This window comes from Polypterus senegalus, chromosome 12 (genome assembly GCF_016835505.1).
Source record: "Polypterus senegalus isolate Bchr_013 chromosome 12, ASM1683550v1, whole genome shotgun sequence".
In the NCBI taxonomy this organism is placed as follows: Eukaryota; Metazoa; Chordata; class Cladistia; order Polypteriformes; family Polypteridae; genus Polypterus; species Polypterus senegalus.
The window spans coordinates 46,084,108-46,107,667 of record NC_053165.1 but is presented as its reverse complement, the minus strand read 5'-3'; the positions used below and the strand labels follow the sequence as shown (position 1 = coordinate 46,107,667).

Here is a 23,560-nt window from a genome sequence, read left to right as displayed (position 1 = left end):
GGGAGTTTCCTGGTTACTAGTTCCATAGTTACTCTCTATGAATACATTTGAAAGCTCTTTGAATATCTGTTTGTTTACCAATCATGCAAAAATGGCTGAACTGATCCTTGTGAAATTTTGCATGTGTGTTGTCGTATCTCCAACTTAAAGAAATAGGGTATACGGTATGTCTTATCTGGGAGAGGGGCTAAAATGGGAGGGGGGGGGGGGGGCAACCCATTAACCCATAAACTAATGCTGGCACAGGGACTACAATTTCCATTAGGCAACAGGAGTCTGCTGGGGCTGATAGGAAGACACCATCAGCGTGAACAAGCTATTCTAGCTAAGACAAAAGCTACAGTCTTTTCCTTCTTACTTAATTTGAATAACAGTTTCATTGTCTCCCTGAATTGCAGCTTTTATAATAAAAGAGTACGTTTTTTTGTCTTGGCATGGGTTGTATTTACCCATTTATATTCCCATAGACAGTCTCATTTGTTTATACTCAGGCAATGTCAGATCCTTCAGATAACACAGAAGAACTGTAATTGAACATGCCATTCCATTTTATATTCATGTACACACCTGTAATTTTATTTTGTGGAACTGACTCTATAAGGTAAGGAACGTGCAGCACAGGGATGTTGGCCCATATCAACTCCAAAGAGTGCCACAGTAGTAGTTAATCTACATTAGCTGGTGTAACAGATCTTCTACAGATAGTTCATTCCTTCTTATCTGAATTTTTAACTCTAATGCCTTTGTTAAACTGTAGCAAAAACCCAATGGAATAAGCTAGATGCCCGAAGCACTGCCATTTTTAAAAATAAATTTAAATGAACTTAGAGGGGTGAAGAGCTGTCATGAGTAAGTGATATAGCTTATGTTAAGGCAACAGTTATTAACAATTATATTTTTGGAGACTTTTGGAGGCATTAACCACTGACAACACGTTTCATTGTCTGTTTTTGAGCTGGGGTACAGTAATATGTATTTTTATTTGAAATGTTAATTACAATTTGAGATATACAGCATCTACAGTATTTGTTGTTACTATCTATACTTAAATCAACTGTTGATTCATATCGACATAATGTGTTATATGTAAATACAGAAAGACAAATCTTTAAGTGACAATGGTTAATAATCATCATTTATCTTTTTTTTTTTTCAGATCTCTGAATGTGGACTTGTCCTAGGTGTTAAACATGATTTGGCTTTTAGCCATAGTTTATTTTGGTAAGTTATGACTTGTACTTGTTTATATACCGTATGCTGAGCTTTCTTATCAAAAGTATTTAGAGCACCAGGATGAGAAAGAAGTTATGTCTGTAATAAGTACTGTTTATGGGTGTTATTTTGGATTTGTAGCACACACACTTTTTATATTTATTTTTTATACAAAGGAAAATATGTTTGGTTTGGTTTGGGTGGCTGTTGTTTATTTAATTGCAAGACAACGACTAGTTATTATGATATAATATGAGAACATACTCTGTTACTGTTACACATTATTTCATTTTTAACTCATATATATTAAATAGATTTGCAGCAGTATGATCATTATTTCTAAACGGAATTACTCTAGAAGCCACATAGAAATTGCTAAGCCTTGTATCTTTTACTCAGGCATTGTTAGTATTGCTGAGGTTGTGCCATAAAGCAAATTGCTCCATGGGTGACCTGCACTCTGACACCCAAAGGTCATTCAAAAAGACAATTTTCCCTTTGGAGATTAATACAGTGTTCTAGATACCAAACATGTATAAATTCTGATAGCCCAAAGGAATAAAAGGATGCAATCAAAGTGGTGCAAATGATATTTTTATCTTGACTTTCAGAAAGTATTTGATAAGATCCAACTTGAGAGGTTGGGCATCAATCCTAAAGAGGTGGGCATCCAGGGCATAGTAAGTAGATGAGAGCTGGCTCAGACACAGGAAGCAGAGGATGATGGTGAGAGGAACATTATCTAAACTGATGATGTTAGGAATGGTGTTGGTCAGTGGGATTCTTAAAATATATATGAATGACTTGGATAGGAAGATAAATAACAAGCTGGCTGAGTTTGCAGATGATACCAAGCTAGATGGATTGACAGATAATGTGGAATCCGTTGAATCATTTCCGAAGGATTTGGACAGTATACAGGCTCGGGCAGATTTGTAACAGATGAAATTTAATGTAAATAAATGCAAAGTATTACAGGCAGGAAGTAAAAATATTAGATTTGAGTACACGGTGGAATGTCTAAAAATTGAAGCAGTACTTATGAGAAGGACTTTGACGTTACAGAAAGTGAGGTGACATATCATAATGCACAGACTTCAAGTCTGAGGAGGTTGGGCACTGGTGAGGCCTCATCTCAAGTCATGTGTGCAGTTTTGGTCTCCAGGCTATGAAAGCAGCACTAGAAAAAGCACTGATAAGAGCAACTAGGCTGAATATTGGGCTTCAGGGGATGAATGTTAAGTAACGATTAAAAGAGCTGAGCCATTTTAGTTTAAGCAAAGGAAGATTAAGAGGAGACATGATTGAAGTGTTCAAAATTGTGAAAGTAATTAATTAGTACAGTGTGTCAAGGCTATTACTTTAAAATTAGTTCAACAAGAATATGGGAGCACTTGTTCTGGGTTGGTTTCGCACTAGGGTTAGGGAGTTTTTCTTCACAGAGATAACCGTGAGCATATATAATAAGACTTTAAAGGATAGCTTTATTGGGATAAATGGCCTGTCTGCACCAAAATGTTCTAAGGCTTTAAATAAAATAATAAAACGAGAAAATAAGATTTGAGTCCTCATTCTGTCTTGTTTATAATTTTTATTCAGATAATTCTACTGTAGATATCTAGAGACAGTCTGGGGTTGTGAGGCTGCTGTTACGAATCATATTTATCTTTTACTTCTTATGAAAATATTATCATGTTTTACTTGCTATTTTTGCATCCAATTAAGGTTCTGTTTAGTAGAGAATTAATTTTGTCACTGTTTGTGGTAATGAACAGTCATTTAAATTATCTAAAATTGTTTGTACCGTCTGAGCAGGACTGGCTGGGGGATTGTTCTTGCCTTATGCTTTGAAGTTGCTGGGATAGGCTTCAGCCCCTACAACCCTGCTCAAGATTAAGCGGTCTTAGAAAATATTATGGTATGGTATTTTGTACTGTCCTTAACGGCATGTTTATTTTTTTACTGGGCACTGACATTGGTTGTGTTCTCATTTTATAAAAGAACTAGCTGGGCTCATACGTGACATTATCTACATGAGACGTTTTAAAGGTCACCCTTTCATCCCATCACTATCCAAGATCACAGATATATTAAAGGCTTTTCTTGTGTTTTCTTTGCTTTTTTGGTTCTCTGGTTAAAGAATGCTAGGTTACATTTTTCTGACTTTGATTTTTGGTTTTGATTTGGCTTTGACAATGGTTCAATTTCTCCTCCCAGTTTCAATCTTTGCTCAATCTTCTGATCCCTTGTCTCTTTTCCTTTGCCTACTGCTAACGACAGCATATTTTTAGTTCCACTCTTATTAAACTTTGTATAATTTTCTTTTTGTCCTTTCACTATAAGCAGTGTTATAATTAGGAGGTTCTTTTAGGGCTCCAGTATTGGCTGAGCTTTAAAATTGTACCGTAAAATGCAAAATAAATAAACTTTGGAGAATAGTTTTAGCTCGGCTATGCTATTCTTGTTTTGTCCTAGATTCCTTTTCATTTTTTCTTGCTTATCTTTTCCACTTTTCATGGCCAGTTTCATTCTAATTTTGGGTAAAGAAGCAGGCTGCAAAGACCATTGCTGATCCAACTCACCTAGGACACCACCTGTGCTAAAGACTTCCCTTTGGCAAACATGTTTGTGCAGTGAAATTTAAAGCAATACATCACCTAAACAGTTTTTTTAACGTGCAGTTATTCCGATTCATCAGGTCTGAACTTCTATTCAGTATCTTTGTAGACCTGCACACTGGACATTTTAATCTTACTATCTCTTTATTTTTTGTATTGCCCTTTTATGATGCATCATATTGTATCATTTTATATTATATCTTGTTACATTTGCCTATTGTACAGTATTCTGTATTGTCCTTGTATATTGCAGCAATACTATCAAGACAAATTCCTAGTACAAATTGGTGTACTTGGCCAATAAAGTGAATTCTGATTCTTATGGGAAATGATTTTTTTTATAGTTCCCTCCTCAGTCTTTAATACTATGTTTTTTTTTACAATATGTGACAGAATTTAGCAGTTGAGTTGAGCAGGTGAAACTTTGAGCACAGTCTCTTTAACAATGTTCTCAGTGTCTATAATGTCAGCGGCAAGCTGAAAGAGATAAACAACACAGACCTGTATTACAATAGGGACATGAGAACAATTGTGGTGAGAACGGGCCATTTAGCCTTATTCTTCCTATTGTCTTAGATAGTTCAAAATAGCATCAAGTCGAGGTGAGGATTGCTGCGGACGTTTGCAACAGTTATGTGCCATCTGCTGTTTTCTGATGCAAGAGCATGAAAGACTTCTACTTTCTAAAGGCTAATTATTATTTAAAGGCAAATGAAGACAGCACTGGAATGGAAAGGCACGTGTATTCACTTCTTGCAGCCTGCAGGACAGCAGATGATACCCAATGTATAGTGTGAGATTTTTTTAACTCTTTTGAGACCCTCCCCAAAAGGGTGACGCACCAAAACGTGTTTGGCGTGTCTGTTGAGAGCTGATTTTCCGTTGCCAATGCAACTGCAGATTCACAGCACCCCACGGGTTTGCAGCACCTCGCAGGTTCACACCGCCACCGAGTCAATAGCAAGTTCACCACCTCCTCGTGCAACGTGTCTGTCCCCCCGATGGGTGATGCGGGGAACACTATAACTTGACCACTGACCGGGCCCCGGCCCTGCCTGTTTGCTGTGTCAGTGTGTAGCAGAGTGGTAGCTCCCACTTGAATAAATAACCTTACTCTTCCTGTTTCAAGTTGAATAAAGCTGATTTTTCTGAGATCCTTAAACTCAGCCTCATCTTTTGGGTGCAAGGCAGTAACCCACGAATCATAATAGTAAATACCACCAGGAAAGAGCACAAGGAGTGTTGTGGAACCTGCCTGGATTGCATGTACTTTTTTTGTCTGTGTAACATGCATACTACATGCAGCTGTGGTATCTGCCATATTATTGGTATCCAGAATATTCCAACTGAAATAAGACTACCCTGTAAATGGCGTACCTTTGATGTTGAGTCTTCAGGTCAGTTCTGAAGAACTTCTCTTTGACCCAATGAAACTGGATTACACAATTATTTGTTAGTAAAAAATGAAAACAAAAGCAAACGGCTAAGGAAATGTTCCTGCCCGTTCTTTACTGCTAGCAGCAGAACACATTTTCCAGTGTTCTTTTTTTCGTATTGTGATAAGATGCTTCCACAAGAAAATATTTTCCACACAAAATATATGATAGAAAAGGTTGATTCATAAGACTTTTTAGTACAAAATGAATGATCAACTGCAGACAAGATGGCGTTTATATAGCAGGATGTATTATGGGACAGGAAATGGTTGGCAGGAAGGAACAATTGGAGGCGGGGAGACGGAACCAACATCATCAGGATTGGACAGGAGCAATGGATTGATGGAACCGGAAGTGACATCATCAGAGAGAACCGGAAGTGACGTCATGTCGGCCATTTTGAACCCGGAAGTGACACTTCTTATTTTTCTTTAAATTTTCTGTAGGTGAAGAGAGATTAAGGTAAGCATCACGTGATAACCCTTTGTCTCGCAATGTTTCACTCACCTTTGGGCTCTTTGACTGCCTCCAACTCACACGTGTGTGACAGTATATAAAATGCTAAAGCCTGTCTATCTATCACGTGATTACTTGGAAACTAATGGAGCAAGAACCTCGACCTTTGTCTTAAACGAAAATATGACCTTTCTGGAAATTCAAAAAGTTTTAGGTAGCGGAAGGCTTGGTAAAGTGAGCTATGGTTGTGTGTTTATTACGGCAAAGTGCTCACAAAACCAAGTGGCATGGCAAAAAGCAAATGAAGGGCAGTGACATCTGTAATGTGTGCCAAGCAAATTGCAGAAGTCAATTATATAATGAAAGAGCACTATAATAGGAAAAAGAAGAAGAGGAGAGACATCCTTTGAGCATTAAGTCCAAGATACAGAATCCAAGAACCACAAATACAAAGACGTGCATGCTAGCACTCGGGAAGATCATCAGATATCTGTTCAGAATTCATAATCAAGTGTAAGTTCTTTCATGTGTAAACAACGGGTGGAAAGTTTAAAGGTCTTTATGTCTGGCCTCTTGTTGCGTCGCACACCCTCATCCTAACTCGAGAGGCATTACTTTACCTTCTGAAACAATGTGCTTATAAATATCCTCTTTTTGGACTTATTAATCATCAAACTTTACTAAACATGCATACAGGATGGCAAAGTGGCCCGTGGTGGTGTGTTTATGGCAAAGTAATCAAAAACCAAGTGATAACTGCCGTAATGGCAGGATGAAAAAGAAGAGCAGCAACATCTGCTGAGCATCAAACAAAACCCAGAAGGCACTTACATGATGAAGAACAAGAAACAATAAGAAGACAAGACACAAAAACACATTGATAAACAAAAAGTAATCCAAAATACAAAGTGATTGAGCAGCAGGCAAATACAATGTAGACATTCAAGTCAAGGTCCAGGATACAAAATGCAAGAATGAGAGCAAGAAGATCATCAAATACTTAAAAGTTCTGACCACATACAATACAATACAATACAATTTATTTTTGTATAGCCCAAAATCACACAAGAAGTGTAGCGATGGACTTTAGCAGGCACTGCCTCTTGACAGCCCCCAGCCTTGGCTCTCTAAGAAGACAAGGAAAAACTCCCAAAAAACCCTAGTAGGGAAAAAAATGGAAGAAACCTTGGGAAAGGCAGTTCAACGAGAGACCCCTTTCCAGGTAGGTTGGGCGTGCAGTGGGTGTCAAAAAGAAGGGGTCAATACAATACAATACACAGAACAGAAGAAATCCTCAATACAGTATAAAAATAAAGATTTTTCAAGTACAGACCAGAATTTAACAGTAGATGATATCACATAATATTATAATATGACCACATGCAATTATTGCTTTTATATCCTTAGTTCATCAGTGTTTGTTTGACAAGCAAAACTTAGTAAAGTTAGATCACCGACTTGTTCACTGTAAGCCTGTGTTTTAAACGGTGAAAACAAAAGAAAAGTTCAGCTTCCTCTGTATGAACCACCAGAAGTAATCAGCTTCTTATCTTTAACTGTTTTTTTTTTATTTGAACTTTATTTTAGGACAGTCAGTTCGTGTGTTTCATTAGTAATTTATAAATTGTTGGTATTTTTTTTGTATTAAGACCAAGTTCATAGAAGAGTTTGGCCTGCTTTTGATTAGGACTGACTTTCTTCTTCCTCTCACAGATACACCACTGAGTTTGTAACTATTCAAATCTGCGTGCTTCCCTACAGGCTGCGGTAATTGCAGTCCTATTGTTAGATAGCCTTTTTTCCAGCATATGCCAAAAATACACATTAATCGAAATCACATATGTGCCTCTATTGTTCTTTAGTCTATGTGGTTGAAAACAATAGCTTGTTCCTAAATACCAGTTAGCTGATGGATTCACATTGAATGAGGTAACTGTTTAGGTTGTTGAAAAGATTGCTTTGAAAGTAGAAATGATTGATTAAATTAGTTTTATTCAGTAGCATTTCAAAACAAAGTTTTTAGTTTTCTAAACCTTTTTAGTCAGACCTTCAGTACTTGATATTTATTTTTGCATCCTTTTTTTCAAACCAGCTCATTCCAGTCCTAGGGTCAAAGGGAGCAGGAGGCTATCCCAGGCAGCACTGGGTATCTGCCAGCAGCCAGACTATGTATATTCATTCATACCTGTTAATTTAAAAATGACCCGTTAACCTAACACACAGGAACTGGAAATGTGGAAGGTACACATTGTGAAGAGATTTCATTTAGTCAGAGTCAACCGATAAAAATTACTTTTAAATTTGACTTTTTTTTCATTTGAATGATTACTAAGCCTTAAGATGGACTGACACCATATTAGCAGCTGTTTTCTGAGCCAATTGCTGCTGGCGTAGACTCCATCTCCCTGTGACTTTGCATTTGATTTAGCGGGTTCCAGAGTGTTATGTTTTAAGTAGGCCTAGGAAAGTGAACAATTTCATTTTTGCGATTAATGTGGCCAGTTTAACATGTTTAAAAATGCAGAAATATTTTCACATCCAGGGCAGGCAACAAGGTGATTGCCTCATACTGATGTTGATTTTCTTTATTTGTACCTACCAACATAGAAGCAGGGGACTGGGCGGAAAAGTTTGGGGGGTTTATGGCAGTCCTGGTGCAATGCTAGAGAAAAGTCACAAAAATAAAAATTGAGCTTTTTTTTTTAATTTCACGTTTCTGTAAGATCGAATCAGAGTCATACCACCTAAGTGCAAAATACAGGGCTATTCAAAATGAAAGAGCAGATTTCAAAAATGTATTTCAAACAAACTATAAGACAGAAACACATCTGTTATCCACTTATGTGCGAAATGTGTTTCTATGTTATACAGTTAATTTGAAATAAATTTTTGAAATCTGCTCCTTCATTTTGAAAAGCCCTGTATGTTAATCTGTGTTATATGTGGCACTAAAACCAAAATGAGTCTCTAGTACCTCTGTGTTTAATTCACTAGTCTGCCAGGTAGCTTGCAGTGCTGACTGCCCCAATATAATGACAAAATTCTATAAAATAGAGTAATGATTATCCCTACTCATTATTCCAGTTTGCAGTATCTTCACTAATTTATGCAAAGGACACAACATAACCATTGTGCCCCTTAAACCCAACAGACAGACACTCTGGACACAAGTTAAAAGCACCATGAAGTGTTATTTTAATTATTTCCTCTTTCCCGTGCTCCAAAGCACCTCCACCATTACAAACACAATCAATATACACAATTATTCAATACTCTTCTTCTCGTCAATACTTCCCAGCAAGCCTTGTCAACTATCTCCCAACTTTGGCTTGACTTGCTGGGTCTCCACCAAGTCCTTTATATAGTCCTTGATCCAGAAGTGCTTCTGTCCTTCCGTCCACGTGACTCATCAACACTTCCGGGTCAGATGGAGAGCTGTATTTTTCTTCAGCTCAGAAGTACGTCTGTGCTTCCGTCCCCATGACTTTGAAGTAATTCCGGACTATGCACACAGTAGGGACTCCCCAGAATACCCTGCAACGTCTCCTGGCAACACCCACGGTATCCAGCAGGGCTGGGTTGCCAAACTCCAAGCCCTATAGTGCCCTGTGGGCACCACTGCAGTCCAGGGAAGCTGCCATCTATCATCCTGGGAGAGGCAGTGTCTCTGATAAGCTGCCCTCGCCCCATTCTTCCATTACTTGGGTGTCCCAGCTGGACTAAACTGCCGGCCGTCGCTTACACCATCCAAGTAATGTGGTGTCCGTTTTTAGGTGTAACAGCAGCTACAGAGAACTTTTGGCGTGTCACAAGCAAAGCTGTAGGTAGAGGAGTGTTTTCCAACCTTTTTTCTCTGGTGGCACACTTTTTGTAACCCAAAATGTTCAAGGCACACCACGATTCAACCAACTTCAAGAACATTAAATATCATACACATGGCTGAACTGTCTGAAGGGTCTTGACTAACAGAGATGCCATCAAAAAATCAGTTTGAAGATTGGTGCTCGCAGACACAACACTTAGTGAATACTCGCATGCCCACTGTCCTTCAGCTTTGCAGGAGTCACTGGTGAATATGCACCCTGGTTCCCCAACACATCTCCTGGCTGCTACACTGCTCTCTAAGTGCTGTGCCTGCAGAAACAGCAATCACGGAGCTGCTTTTGTGTTAGCTTGTCCAGGTAGTCTCGTCCTTCTCAGACAGGTCTCAACTACCTGAGGAGTGGGATTCTCTCAGATTAGGACCCAGGGGCACTACACTATTATTTCCACAGCACACCAGTTGTAAAACACTTGTTTAGAGTAATATTATCAAGTCATTGATGATGATGAACATTTGTGGATGGTTTTTGCACAGTTTTAACACAATTCTAATGTATGCCCATTTTGGGGATGCTTATACTTTCAATTAAATCAGTCTTTAGCAGTTCAAAATCTAAAGTCGTTTTGATCGTTTAGTTTTACTTTGGCATGTCTGTGTTTTATACATTATGCCAATTTAAGAATTAACACAAGATCTTATTTGTTGTTCTTTTTGTAGGTGCTTATAATACTTTGGCCTCGATTTCTTATTGCCTTCTTTTCAACTTACCCTTTAGGAAGGCATTTCAATTCAGGTTGTACTTGCTCAAGTCCAGGTTTAAAATCATTGTTTAAGTTTAAGTTATGCCATTAAATGTTTTAAAATTCCTTTTTGTTTATTCTACGTTGTTTTTGTGATTCAGTGTGCATTTACTTCCTGATTTATGTGCTTATTTTATGACTGTACTGTATGTTTCATTGTTAGACGTGAGTAATCTCAATTAATTGCATACAAAGATATGATTAACTAGTTAATTTTTTTTAATCGATTCCCAGCCCTACTTTTATGTGATTATTTACTAATTATCCTATCTATTACAACATAACATACCCATATTATGGAGTAGGTGTGTAAATTATGGAAATTACATTAAATAAGAAATAGCAAAATGTATTGCTCTGCATATACATTGTATGTACTCCTATTGTACGGTTTACATTAATGTCGGTCTTTTGAATTAGCTGCTTATTTCAAATTCATATTCAAAGGAGGGCGGCACGGTGGCGCAGTGGTGGCGCTGCTGCCTCGCAGTTAGGAGACCCGGGTTCGCTTCCCGGGTCCTCCCTGCGTGGAGTTTGCATGTTCTCCCGTGTCTGCGTGGGTTTCCTCCGGGCGCTCCGGTTTCCTCCCACAATCCAAAGACATGCAGGTTAGGTGGATTGGCGATTCTAAATTGGCCTTAGTGTGTGCTTGGTGTGTTTGTGTGTGTCCTGCGGTGGGTTGGCACCCTGCCCAGGATTGGTTCCTGCCTTGTGCCCTGTGTTGGCTGGGATTGGCTCCAGCGGACCCCCGTGACCCTATTCGGATTCAGCGGGTTAGAAAATGGATGGATGGATATTCAAAGGACATGTTATGTAACAGGCCACCTGCTTCATTTTTTGTTTTTTTGACCCAATCAGTGCTCTGTTTTTGTAGCTCTCTTAAATCTCACAAATACATTTGACTTCCTCACGGCAAGCACAATAACCGGCTTTAGTGTAAATTAGTCTTTTTTGATTGGGTACTTATTCTTGTTGGTGTCTGTTGGTGACAGGATAGGCTGTACCTCTCAGTGATTCCATAACAGAAAATGTGGGTTCAGACAATTATTGGATTCTGACTGGCAGAATATCTATGAACCCTGAAGGTCTCTTTTAACTGGACCAATCCAATAAGGCAATTTTCTGACATTTTGAGTAGTAGGGTCTGACTTATCTATACTGCATGTTATAGGCCGGATGAGTTTTACTCGCCTTCTGTCAGTCCTCCATGTCCTCTCTCTTTCTTTGGTGCTATTAGAGAATTTACTTCCCAGACGCCCACCTCATATGAAAGCCCCTGTGTGTCTACAGATACTCTGCGTTGCTGCTGATGTAGCTCTCTCATACTCCCCTCTGTCTCTGATCCAGTCCCATGTCCTTTGCTAACTTGTTGAAACTTTTGTCCCAGCAATCACTTTCCAGCCAAGCAATACAGCATACATTTAGATAAAGATAATCTTCCAAGAAGAGTTTATTGGTACTGCTTCTGCTTTTAACTTTGATTAATGACACAGTTTAAAGTAATGAATGATAACTGTGAAGGAACATTCCCTATGTGTAATTGAGCTATGTGGAACTCTGTGTTTTCAGTTATTCAATACAAATATTTAAATACATTTTTTTATGGACCTAAAGAGCTTTAATAGTACTTTGAAAGCTAAATTACCAGATCTCGTGATTCAGGGTAGAAAAATGAAGTGGTCTGGGCTGGGCCATCAGCAGTACACAGAAAAGTCTTTTCCGTTGTGGATACTAGCATCCTTCCTGACTAGTCTGTGTTTTCTGGAAACAGGTGGGCAGGTGCAATTTAGTGTCAACAGACGATTCTTTTATCAGCTGTCTTCATTAGAGGGGAATGAATAAACAGTGCATTCAGTGTAACCAAGTAGCAGACATGAATGAAGTGAGCAAGATGATGAACTGACAAAGTTAAGTTCAGTGTTCATTCTTTATTTTTAAACTAGACATTAAGCCCGTTACAATAACGGGCGCTAGAACAGTAGTGCATGAACATTAGTAGGAACAGTCTGTATTAAATGGCAAGGGACCTTGACCTCATTCTGTTTCTTGTCTTCGTTTTTTTTTGTCAAAAATATTTTTGCAAGAAGCCAAAAGTAAAATAATAATAAAAATAAAATAGAAACATATATGACAACACAGTAAGTATAATTAATACAGTATTGTCTTAGTGTAAAATTTTGTAACAATCTGTAAGACACAATATCTGAAGAAGATATTTAGGTAAAATGTTCTATTTTTTTACCTAATGAAATTTTCTATACAATTTCATTACAGACAACACTTCTTGTAAATATTCTGTCTGAGTTTGGCAACAGTTTGCCTTGTTCAGGACCATCTACAACCTTGACAACAACATCTGGAAAACTTCTAACCTTTGATAATGCAACATATAACTGACCGTGGCTGAATACTGGATCTGGCAAGTAAATGCCAACTATTTCTAAGGTTTGCTCTTCTGAGTCTTTCTCTTTTAGCGTTTTTCTGACGGTCATTTTCTTTTTCTTCAATCGATCTATTTGCTCGTATTTTTCTTTGTCTTTCAGCCTTTCTTTTGTTGATGTTTACTTGTTGAGCTGACCGTTCTTCCAGGAGATGTTGCTTATATAGGATTTGATTGTCCGTGTCTTTTGTCCTACTTGACGTGTCCTTTTTTTGGGTGGCATGTTGTTAGTAGATACGTCCGTAATATTTTCTCTTACAGTAATACTGGCTTGTATGTGGCTGTAATATGCGTCACTGTATTGTGTGTCTTTAATTTTCTCTCGCAGTAATACTGGTTTGTATTTCTGTAAAATGCCTGTAATTTTCTCTGACAGTAATACTGGCTTTGTTGTCCGTAATATGACTTTAATTTTCTGTCACAACATTGGGCAATCTGCAGAGTGTCCCCAGCAAATGATGTAATGTGTGGCGTGTAGCTGATAATCGTGCCCGTGGCTTCTCCCCAGCAAGTACTGTTTAGTTCCCCAGCAAGTATTTTAATCTGTGCTGGCGTGCAGCTGATTATTGTATGTGTGGCGTCTCCCCAGCAATGGATTTTATGTGCGCGGCCACGACTACCCAATCAGCACTCTCCCCAGCAATGTTGTCCTTTATTTATTTATCATGCGCGGAAGCGGCAAGGCCATTCACTGTGTGCTTTATTTACTTATCATGCACAGCCGTGGCAAGGCCATTCACTGTGTGCCCAGCTTCCAGTGTGTGTGTGTCCACGGGGCCGTGCGCATGGGCGGGGCACGGTGCGATTCAGAGTGTGGCCCGCGCATGCGCACTTCACCAGAAGACACACACACACGGACACCTGGACGCACACAGGGGTTTTATTAAAGAGGATTTGAGTTATTTCAGTTTACCCAAATAAGTCCATTTAGTTCAATTAATTTATTTGATTTTAATGTATTATTATAAAGCACCCTCCCACTTTGTCCTATGTGTATACACTAATTATAAATGTAGTTTGTAAATAATGAGTCTCCCCTTTTGACATACTTGTAAAACTAACAGAAACTGTCAATTATCAATAGATTGAGCTTTCTAGAGTTTGTTGGCCCTAACATAACAGTAAAGTATAAAAAGCTCACCAATAATCCCATCATTAAAAGTAACCACAAAACCAATTAAGATGTTCTCCTTTATGCTGTAATTTCTTAAAATAAGTAAATAGAAAATGCCCAGCCAAAAATCCAAAGGCAAACTGCACTCAATTAAATTAAGTGTATTTAAAACAAAATTGTTAAGAATGCATCAAACATTGTTAAATGCAAAATATTGCTTAATTAGCAATTGGTGCAAAAATATTAATTATTATTTAAAATGCTATGCACCATTATTATAAATTATGCCTTAGCATAGGTGAATAGGTTATAGAGAAGGTGGCAACAAAAGAAGAAAAAATGAAAATGTACTGAAAGGGTGACATACATACTGTTGGAGATGACTGGAGTGGTGACCCGGCCGGGATGCCTAGGAAGACCAGAAGAGGGTACGCTCACCTCAGACCACGTGGGGGCAACCACCCTGGTTCCTTTGGGGACCACGGGTACAGAGCTTTGAGGCTCTACCCTGTAGGGGCCCGTGGTCACCGCCAGGGGTGCCCCTGTGCCTTGGGAGCCCTGGACCTCTGCACTTCCGCCACACGCGGAAGTGCTGCTTAAGAAGCGGGGATAAATCACAATCCTCCACTCCCAGACGCTTAGCCACCCTGCCTCCCAACTCAGCTCACTATCTGGAGCGAGGCACCACCCTTTTATAGCCCCTGACCCGGAGGTATTCCTGTCCCAACAGACCACAGTTCCTTATTCCTTCCGGGTCAGGGCAAACAGTCCTTTTTTTTTCACCCCGGGAGCACGTCGTTCCTTCCTGTCACGTGACCGTGACGTACTCCCGGGTCATAAGGCACGACAGAGCCCATAAGTCCCCCCACAGCGACTCCTGGTGGCCCCCAAGGTATCCAGCAGGGCTGTGTAAAAATACTACAAAGTCCATGATGCCCTGCTGGACCTCGGGGCATGATCCTGCTGTCGGGAGAGCTCCTCCTAGCGGCCTGGGGGTGAGGACCGGCATGGAAAGCCGGTAGTCCTCCACAGTGTCAAGAGAAACACCCTCAAAAAATGATGACAACATAATGCCAAATACAAACATTTTACACTTGCTAAGAGAAACAGTGATTGAGAGTCAAAGCTCATATAAATAGACAATTCACATTATACTGGAATTGCTAAATTTCTTGAAATTTAAACTTTAGAAATTACCATAGAATTGAAGCAGTTCATCTGTGACCCAGTCTGAACATAAGAGTGTGTTGGTCGAATTTCCATTCGAAAAGTGTTTGTAACTAATGCCATCACACAAAAACCATTAACTGGGTGTTTGGAGCACAAAATTTGCGACCCTCAACAATTAAAATAATAAAATGTTCTGATGAGTCAACTTTCTCCCTATTCCCTGTCTGGATGTGTTTATATTTAGAGAAAGCCAACGATGTCTTCAACTGACAATGTCTGTTTCCAGCTATTAAACATGGCAGGGAAACCCACAGTGGTATGGATAGCCATCTTATAGGAATCATTAGGTCCAATGATTGTTCTATATAGCCAGGAATATGAGACAATTTTACTGAACCAGGTGCATCTCATATTGCAAGAGCTTCCTTCACAATGTTCCTCTGTTCCCATTATAATAATGATAGTGCCACCACGCATATTGCTAAACAAATTCAAGAGTGGTTTCATGAACACCAAGATGAACTCAGACATCTTCCATGGCCTCCCCAACTGCCAAATCTAAATACCATTGAACCCATATGGGAACTTCCGGAGCACATTGTGCACAATAGATTTTTGCTTTCTTCAGCCCTCAAAGAAGTGGACTCTGGCTTTTCTTCTTGAATAATGGGGCAGTAATCCCACAACATACAGCCCAGGACTTGCATGACAGCATTCCAGGAAGGCGTACAGCTGTTTAAGGGACAGGGTGGCCTTACTCCTTACTAGGTTCTTCATGTTACGTTAATATATAGTTAGGTGTTTCTGTTATTTTGTCCCTCCCCTGTATCCATGAATGTACTCTGCAGTGTGGTCCTGTCTCATCCAAAGGCAGACTGACTACCACCTTGGGCTAGTTGCTGGCAGGAAGCTGTGCAGCTTCCTATGACCCTGACTCAGGGAAAATCTGCTGTATACAATATTATATGCTATGAATCTATTTTAATCCTATAATGAGTTCTGTTGTTTCCAGTATATAATTATCATTCAGAAGCTGTATTGAGTCTGTTTGCCAGGCATGCTAATGATCTAAGCTTACCAATGAGGAGGAATAAAGCACAAGTAATAACCAAAAACAGGTATATTCCCAAACTTGAGAATGGAGCCAGCTTTTCCATTAATTTCGATTCCACATTGAGAATTCATCCCTTGTATAAATAAATATCCATTCAAGCATTACATGCAACCAAAAGAATTTGCCTTCAGGTTTAGTATACATACCATTGTTGTATGCTAGTTGGGGCATGAAAAGATAGTGAAGTCATTATTAAATTTGTGATAGGTTTGGAAAAGTATGGCCATGTTGTTTTGAGTTACACCAGGAGACAGGCTCAAGTGTTTGAGAGTTATAGTTTTTGGCTACTCTTTCAGTGACATTTAAGGTATTAAAGCATGCAGTAGAATTTCTTACCTTCCTGTTCTTTCTTTATCTTTGTGAATTATAACATACACTGCTGCTTTGAAACTTTATTGTCTCCAATAAATACATTGAGTCAGATTAGTTAATGAGTGTGAAAAGGGTTGGAGAAACATTTTTTATGTTTTAGTAACTTACATCTTTCTTAGCTATATCTTATGTGTTTTACACCAGAAAATATTCATTTTGTTCAGGTGAATTTAAAAATTTTCCAGCCAACATCTTTTCTATGGTATACATAATTATTATTCTTGAAAAAATAGTCAACTTCATTCTCATTTATCTCAAAATAATCTGGATGAACAGTTCCAGTCTGGTTTTCATCCCCTCCACAGTACAGAAACGGCACTTATAAAAATGACCTCCTTACGGCAGCTGATTCTGGTTTAATTACTATTACCCACACTGCACTAGATTGGCTCAGATCCTACCTCTCAGGCCACACTCAGTTTGTTCACTTTCACATCCCAACCCACCGCTGTTACTTCAGCTGTGCCCCAAGCTCTGTCCTGGGGTCCCTCCTTTTCATTATTTACCTCCTTCCCCTTGGTAATATCTTTCATAAATACAACATTAGCTTCCACTGTTATGCTGATGACACCCAGCTCTATCTCACTAGCAAACCTACTGCTTCCTTTCCACCCTCCTCACGTATTGATTGCATAGCAGAAATCAAATCTTTTCTTCAAATTTTCTTAAATTAAATAGTGACAAAACTGAGGTTCTCCTCATTGGTACAAAATCAACATTATCCAATACTAATCATTGTTCATTTGTTATTGATAATTCCTCTGCCTCCCCTTCTCCACAGGTTAAGAGTCTGGGTGTCATCCTTGACTGTACTTTATCCTTTCAGTCCCACATCAATAACATCTCCCGGTCTTCATATTTCCACCTGCGTAACATTAATCGTATTCACCCCTCCCTCACTCCCCACACCACTGCTATCCTTGTTCATAGCCTTGTCACTTCTTGTCTGGTTTATTGTAATTCCTTTTTCTTTGGTTTTTCTCACAAATCTCTTTATAAGCTTCAACTGGTCCAGAATTCAGCTGCCCGCATCATTACTAGGACCCCCTCTATTCACCATATCACTCCCGTTTTGCAGCAGCTTCATTGCCTTTCCGTTAAGTTCCGAATTCATTTCAAAATTCACCTACTAACTTTTAAGCCTATCCACAACCTTGCCCTCCATTTCTGTCCAACCTCCTCCATGTTGCCATTCCCTCCCGCACCCTGAGATCCTCTTCCTCCATCCACTTGACTGTCCCCTTCATCTGTCTTACCACTATGAGGAGCAGAGCATTAAGTTTGCTGCTCCCCAGCTTTGGAACTCACTACCATCTGAGCTTAGAAATATTAAATTATTTTCACTTTTCAAATCTAAACTTAAAACTCATTTGTTTAAAACAGCTTTTTCTCTTTGATTACAATTGCTCTGTCTGATTTTAACTTTTGTATTTTACTTTGGTTTATAATCTGTGTTTTGTCTATTGTTCGGTGTCCTTGAGTGTTTAGAAAGGCGCCTAAAAATAAATAAAATGTATTATTATTATACTTTCCCCTACTTTATTTCGTTTCGTTTTACATTTACATTGACTTATTTGGTGACTTCCAACATATATAGTATACAGTATTTTAATATTACAGTATATCTTGCCCTGTAATGAACTAACATCCTTTTCAAAGTTGTTTCCTTCCACACCTGATGAAGACCAGAAGGGCTGGCTTTGCTAGCTACAGTACAGTTGTATATTTCAGAAGCTTCAACATAAGATTTTTTTTTGTCATTATGCATAGCAGACCAACGAAAAACATCTGATCATTAATGTGGAAGTTCTCAAGATCCAAGGTTGTCCTACAATGAATCATGCCCCTAAAACTGGTTTGGGCATGGACTCTAACCCTTCTGGGAAACAATTTGGAATTGTTCCTTTAATTGAGTCTCCTTTGTCTGTGTGTTGTGATCTGAAGGACTGTCACTGGAAATGGCAGCTACACAATATTCCTCAGTAATAATAATTACTGGATCTGTTGTTCTCCGTCATCAATTTTGTTTGTTTCACCAGATTCACGAGGTTAGGTCTCCTAAGAAAAATGACCATCTGACTTGTCAATAGCTTAATCTTTTGGCAAATTTCAGGCAGGTTACATTTTTTGTCCATGTTTATCATAAAGGGGTAAACCACTCCATCTTGTCAGTGCTACCAATCCTTCAGTGCTAATTTGGTAGCTATCAAATCCCTGTTTCCCACATCATCATATTGCTTTGCCTGTGACAGTTTTCTAGACTTTCATTAAAATACAATATTGTTTTTAGGTTAATAAATTTCTCATAAAGGTCCTAGTATGGATTGTCAATGTCTAGTAAAGTTTGGATTAGAAAACCTCAAATCTAAAATAGGTGTAACAATTTATTGGGTTTTCTAATTATTATCATTGTTAATTAGCAACTTCAGTTTAGCCACAGCCCGATTACAAACCTAAAAAAATCCATTACAAGTTTCAGTATACAATGGAGGCCTATAAAGCGTTTCCTCATTTAAAACAATTGTTAACAATAGGTCCTCTTCTTCACCATTCTGAAATTTCAGTTCCTTTTATCTGAAAGTTGATGATTCAGAGTTCCATTAATACCTGGACTCCATTCCTACTTGTGCCTGATGGCTCCACTTTGAGCTTGTGCCCTCTGTTCTTAGAATGGAGTACATGGGTATGATAATCAATGCATGGATGAACATAATGTACATAGAAGAAGAAATATGTAAAGTTTGCCATGTATCATGCAGTACCCCTTATATTAGTGTTCAGATGGTTTTGTTACAATTATGTTATGTGAACATTTATTGTTCTAGTTGAAATTTTTTATCCATAAAATCTATCTACTGTACTATGTAATAAAACACTAAGTTCTGTGTGTTCAGTTCCTCTGAGCCATCTGAGTGGTCAGTTTGATCAAAAGAGGAAGTGTGAGGGTGAATCATATGAGCGGCAGTAATGCCATATTAGGTATGCTGAGTCACCTTCAAAAGCAGCAAGTATAAAACCGGACAGGAGGTGAGAAAGGCGCCTCGTAAATAATGGGAACACGCTTGGAAGATGGAGTGCCAGTATAGAGACATTAGAAATAGTGTAAGATGCATGCTGTCAGAGTATCCTTCAAAGACTGAATGTATAAAACCAGATAGAAGGCAACTAAGGCACCTCAAAAATAATGAAAGTCTAAAAAGCAGACTAATCAGGGACACGGTCAAGAGATTGAGCACTGGTGAAAAGACTTTCACACACTTGTGAATATGAAAGAAAGGCACTGAAGGCACAAATAGAACAAGAGACAGCAAATAATTTTTAATCATTCTATTAGCTGTCTTCTTTGACAGGTGATGTTGCTAGTTACATAGTATAGAAATGAGAAGGAGTTATTAGAATGGTGAATTAGCTATCAGAATTGTAATGATTGCCCGACTGCTTTGACTTCCCCTTGTTAACCAGTAGGCAAACTGTCTGTAATGAGTTGTCGCATGTCGATTTCCAGTTCCAAGATTCAGTCGCATGGTAAAAGGGCAAAGTCAGTTTTATACATTTGTAGCAGGGCTACAAAAAATGTGAATTTTATTTATTCAATGTTTATAAGTTTTGTCTTTGTCTGATCTTTTTCTTGCATGTATACATATATATTGTCACAAAAAACAGACACGAGTCATAAAAAGGTTTGGGGCAGCCACCCGTATATTGGTATCCTGGCTGCAAAGTTGCAAAATGTATAACAGCACTGATGTGCAGAAAACCAAATCCAAAACAGAACTGAGGGAATAAGAAAAAGGTGAAGGCTTTTAAAGGAGAAGACAGGAAGTGAGATCAAAGGGGTTGGGCTCATAGGGGTCTTCAGCCATAGGCTCAAGTCCAGACGTGACATCACAGGGGCTGGGGCCGGCAAGATATTCTTCAATAGGCTCGGACCCAGAAGTGACGTCAAGAGGGCCAGGTGGAATCTCCTGTGAATGGCCTGCAGTAGTGCTGGGCAGTATACCGGTTCATACAGAAAAACATTTTTTATTTTTGTTATGATATGGATTTTTCTTATACCGTAACACCGGTTTAAATTGCCTAAACAATGTTCGGAGCGTGGCGCAGTGGGGAACTGTTTAAGGAGGATCTTTTTCACTGCCACACCACTAAACACACATGCAAAAGAGTACATGCGTTAGTGGAGGTGTTACACGGGGGGCTCTTTTTCACTGCTACACCGCTAAACAGGCATGCAACGGAGTACATGTGTTAGTGGAGGTATTGCGTGGTGAAAATGGACAGAGAACATTCCGAAACTGAAGCTGTAGCAGACAATAAAGTTGAACATGATGACACAGAAGAACATTTGCTGGAAAAAGGAGTCACGTCTGTTGTCTGGAGATACTTTGGATTTAAAATGTTGGATGTGGACCATTATGTTAAAATGTGCGAATACTGTTTCTACACTACTATATAATACTGCAAGCCAAGTTGTACTTGTTTTATGTTTTTCAATACTGTGTAATGTACCTGGGTACTGTGTAATAGTGTGGCGACATGTTGACTTTATTCTCGACATTTCCACTTTAATCTCGACGCTTATGACGAGAATAAAGTCGTTAAGTTGACTTTATTCTCGATATTTCTACTTTATTCTCGCCGTTTGTCAAGATTAAAGTCAACATGTTGACATAATTCTCATAATTCGTTATTAAAGTAGAACATTGTAAACTAAACTTCATCTTAAAATGAATATTTAATTTACTAGATTTTCTCAAACCCCGTCATAAGTTATGTAGCACATTAAATGCTTTGTGTTAAGTGTTCCTGAACCATGTTAATCGCTACGTGCTTCTTAAACTGACTTCCTTTTGCACTATGAGGAAGCATAGGCAGCACACAGAATACATTCATTTCATGATATTCCTGCTCCCTGAACATTTAGAATGCTAAGATAAGTACTTGATATAATTTTCATGATGAAATGCATTAAAACATGTATTATCATGTGGGGGCATCTGCAAGGATGTCATCAATTATAGCGCTTGACCTTTTTGGAGGTGGGGTTTTCCTGATAGGTCCAGATTAAAAGATAAAATAAAAAGATAGACTTAAAGATAGGGTGTGCATTTCAAGAAAAAGGAGAGAAGAGGAAGCATACAAAAAATCAAGATTTATCCTATCAAACGCTGCTAGTAGTTCACCACAAAGGAAAAACAGATCATGACTTTTCATCCAGTTACACATGGTAGTTAGGTGTTTTTAACTTTTCCTCATCCACTACCCTCGGTTGTCGAACTGCTTCCCTGAACTCACCGGTGATACTGTTTTGGTTCACATTTCGGAATGGTCCCATTTCAATTGTGTTCTGCTATCACTTCATCATTTGGGACATTGCCGGTTTTCATCCATTTTTCAGTCTTTGCTTTAACTGTGTTTTCACATTGGATTCTGTGTGTAAGTGGATGTTTGTTTTCATTTTGTAATTTTTAGATATTTCATAGTTAAGACGAGGGAGGTCAGGTCTGCTTCATGTTTTGTTTCTATTACTGTCTAATATATTCATGTTACACCAAATGAACCTTAATCTTTTTTTTGTCCGTCATCTGGGGAGTTGGAGTGGAGGGCGGGTAGGAAACTGACGGGCAAGTATGGTTTTTGTGGCCAACTTCATTCTAGCATGGCCAGAGAGTGTAACTTATCGCTAGTTGAGCATGAGCGCAGTTATTACACATTTTATGTTTTCCTAAAATTAATGAGGATAATGTAATATTTTTTAACAGATTTTACTCAAAATTAATCACTATCTTATAATTAGTGTAAAAACTTCAAGCTTGTTAATTTTTTGTTTTCTTTCCTTGGTAGCTTTCAGTGTTACGGCCCAAGACAGGCCTTCAGTACCTCAAGGTTGTTCAGATGGTGGCTGTTATCCTGCAACAGGCAATCTCCTGATCGGTCGAGCGGACAAACTCAGTGCTTCATCCACCTGTGGCTTGTGGACTGAAGAAGAATACTGCATTGTCAGCCATCTTCAGGTAAGTGTACTGATATCAAAGTTTTATTGTTGCCATAAAACCAGATCATTCACACTTATTTTATTATGCTTATGAGTTAGGAAAATTAATGCTATTTTTACTCAAATGTAATATTTACATGTGTTAATGTACCATTTCATTTAATATAGAACACTCACTGGTAAGCTTCATCTTGTAAAGAGGGTAAATGAAGGTGGGATTCTAGACAGGACATATAGACCTTTTTTAATGTAGTTTATGCTAGGAAGATGTCAAAACCAAGCCAAATTTCATTTAAAGATGTCGAACTGGATTTGGATTTGGAAGATTGAATGCTGTTTCAAGGAGAATTTATCCGTAAAACCATCCTATGTAGGTGTTTTTGACTGAACACTTAGAATTGGCTTTTTCTAACCAGAAATCAAAGTGATTATATTATGACGTAGTTGGCAAAAATGTGTAATTTATATTGTAATCTTGTGAGAAAGTCATGTATGTTATTTTGTTTGAGTTTGAAAAAGTTTTGCATTATTGTTTTATTTAGTTTTTAACTGAGCTGAAATGTGTCTTAGCACTTAACATTTTTTATTTTCAAAATTAATGTATTTCCTTATTTCATTTTATCTAAACCTATTTTGCTACCAACAAGGCTTGAAAATGTGTCACATGGATTGTAGATCGTTGTAAATATGAACTTCAGTGTTCTCTGTTACTGTTTACTGTAGCTGATGAAAAGCAAGACTTGACATTTGCTACAAATTAGAACTAGTATTGCTAAGTTATATTAAGTATATAAATGTATAAACATACCAGTGCCCACCACTACCAGTCAAATACATTGAAAGTGATTTGCTGTCGATTGTTGTGGTTAAATGCCATAACTCTCTCCAAGGTACTGAAACAATCCTGCTTTAAAGTGGCAGCTCTGTAGTTTCATTTCGTGTCAATTACAGTATTTATCCATTTCAAACTCTCTTTATTTACTGTAGATTGGGGTTGTGAATTCTGGAGT

At 38.4% G+C, this 23,560-nt stretch overlaps 1 protein-coding gene across 1 annotated transcript in view; it reads left to right on the top strand.

The window, feature by feature from the left end:
* Window positions 1–23,560, top strand: part of lamb2l (laminin, beta 2-like) — a 161,469-nt gene that overhangs the window by 41,503 nt on the left and 96,406 nt on the right. The window contains 2 exon segments of the mRNA XM_039771057.1: window positions 1,157–1,221; window positions 22,400–22,569. Coding sequence (XP_039626991.1) covers window positions 1,191–1,221; window positions 22,400–22,569 — 201 coding nt within the window. The 5' untranslated portion in view covers window positions 1,157–1,190.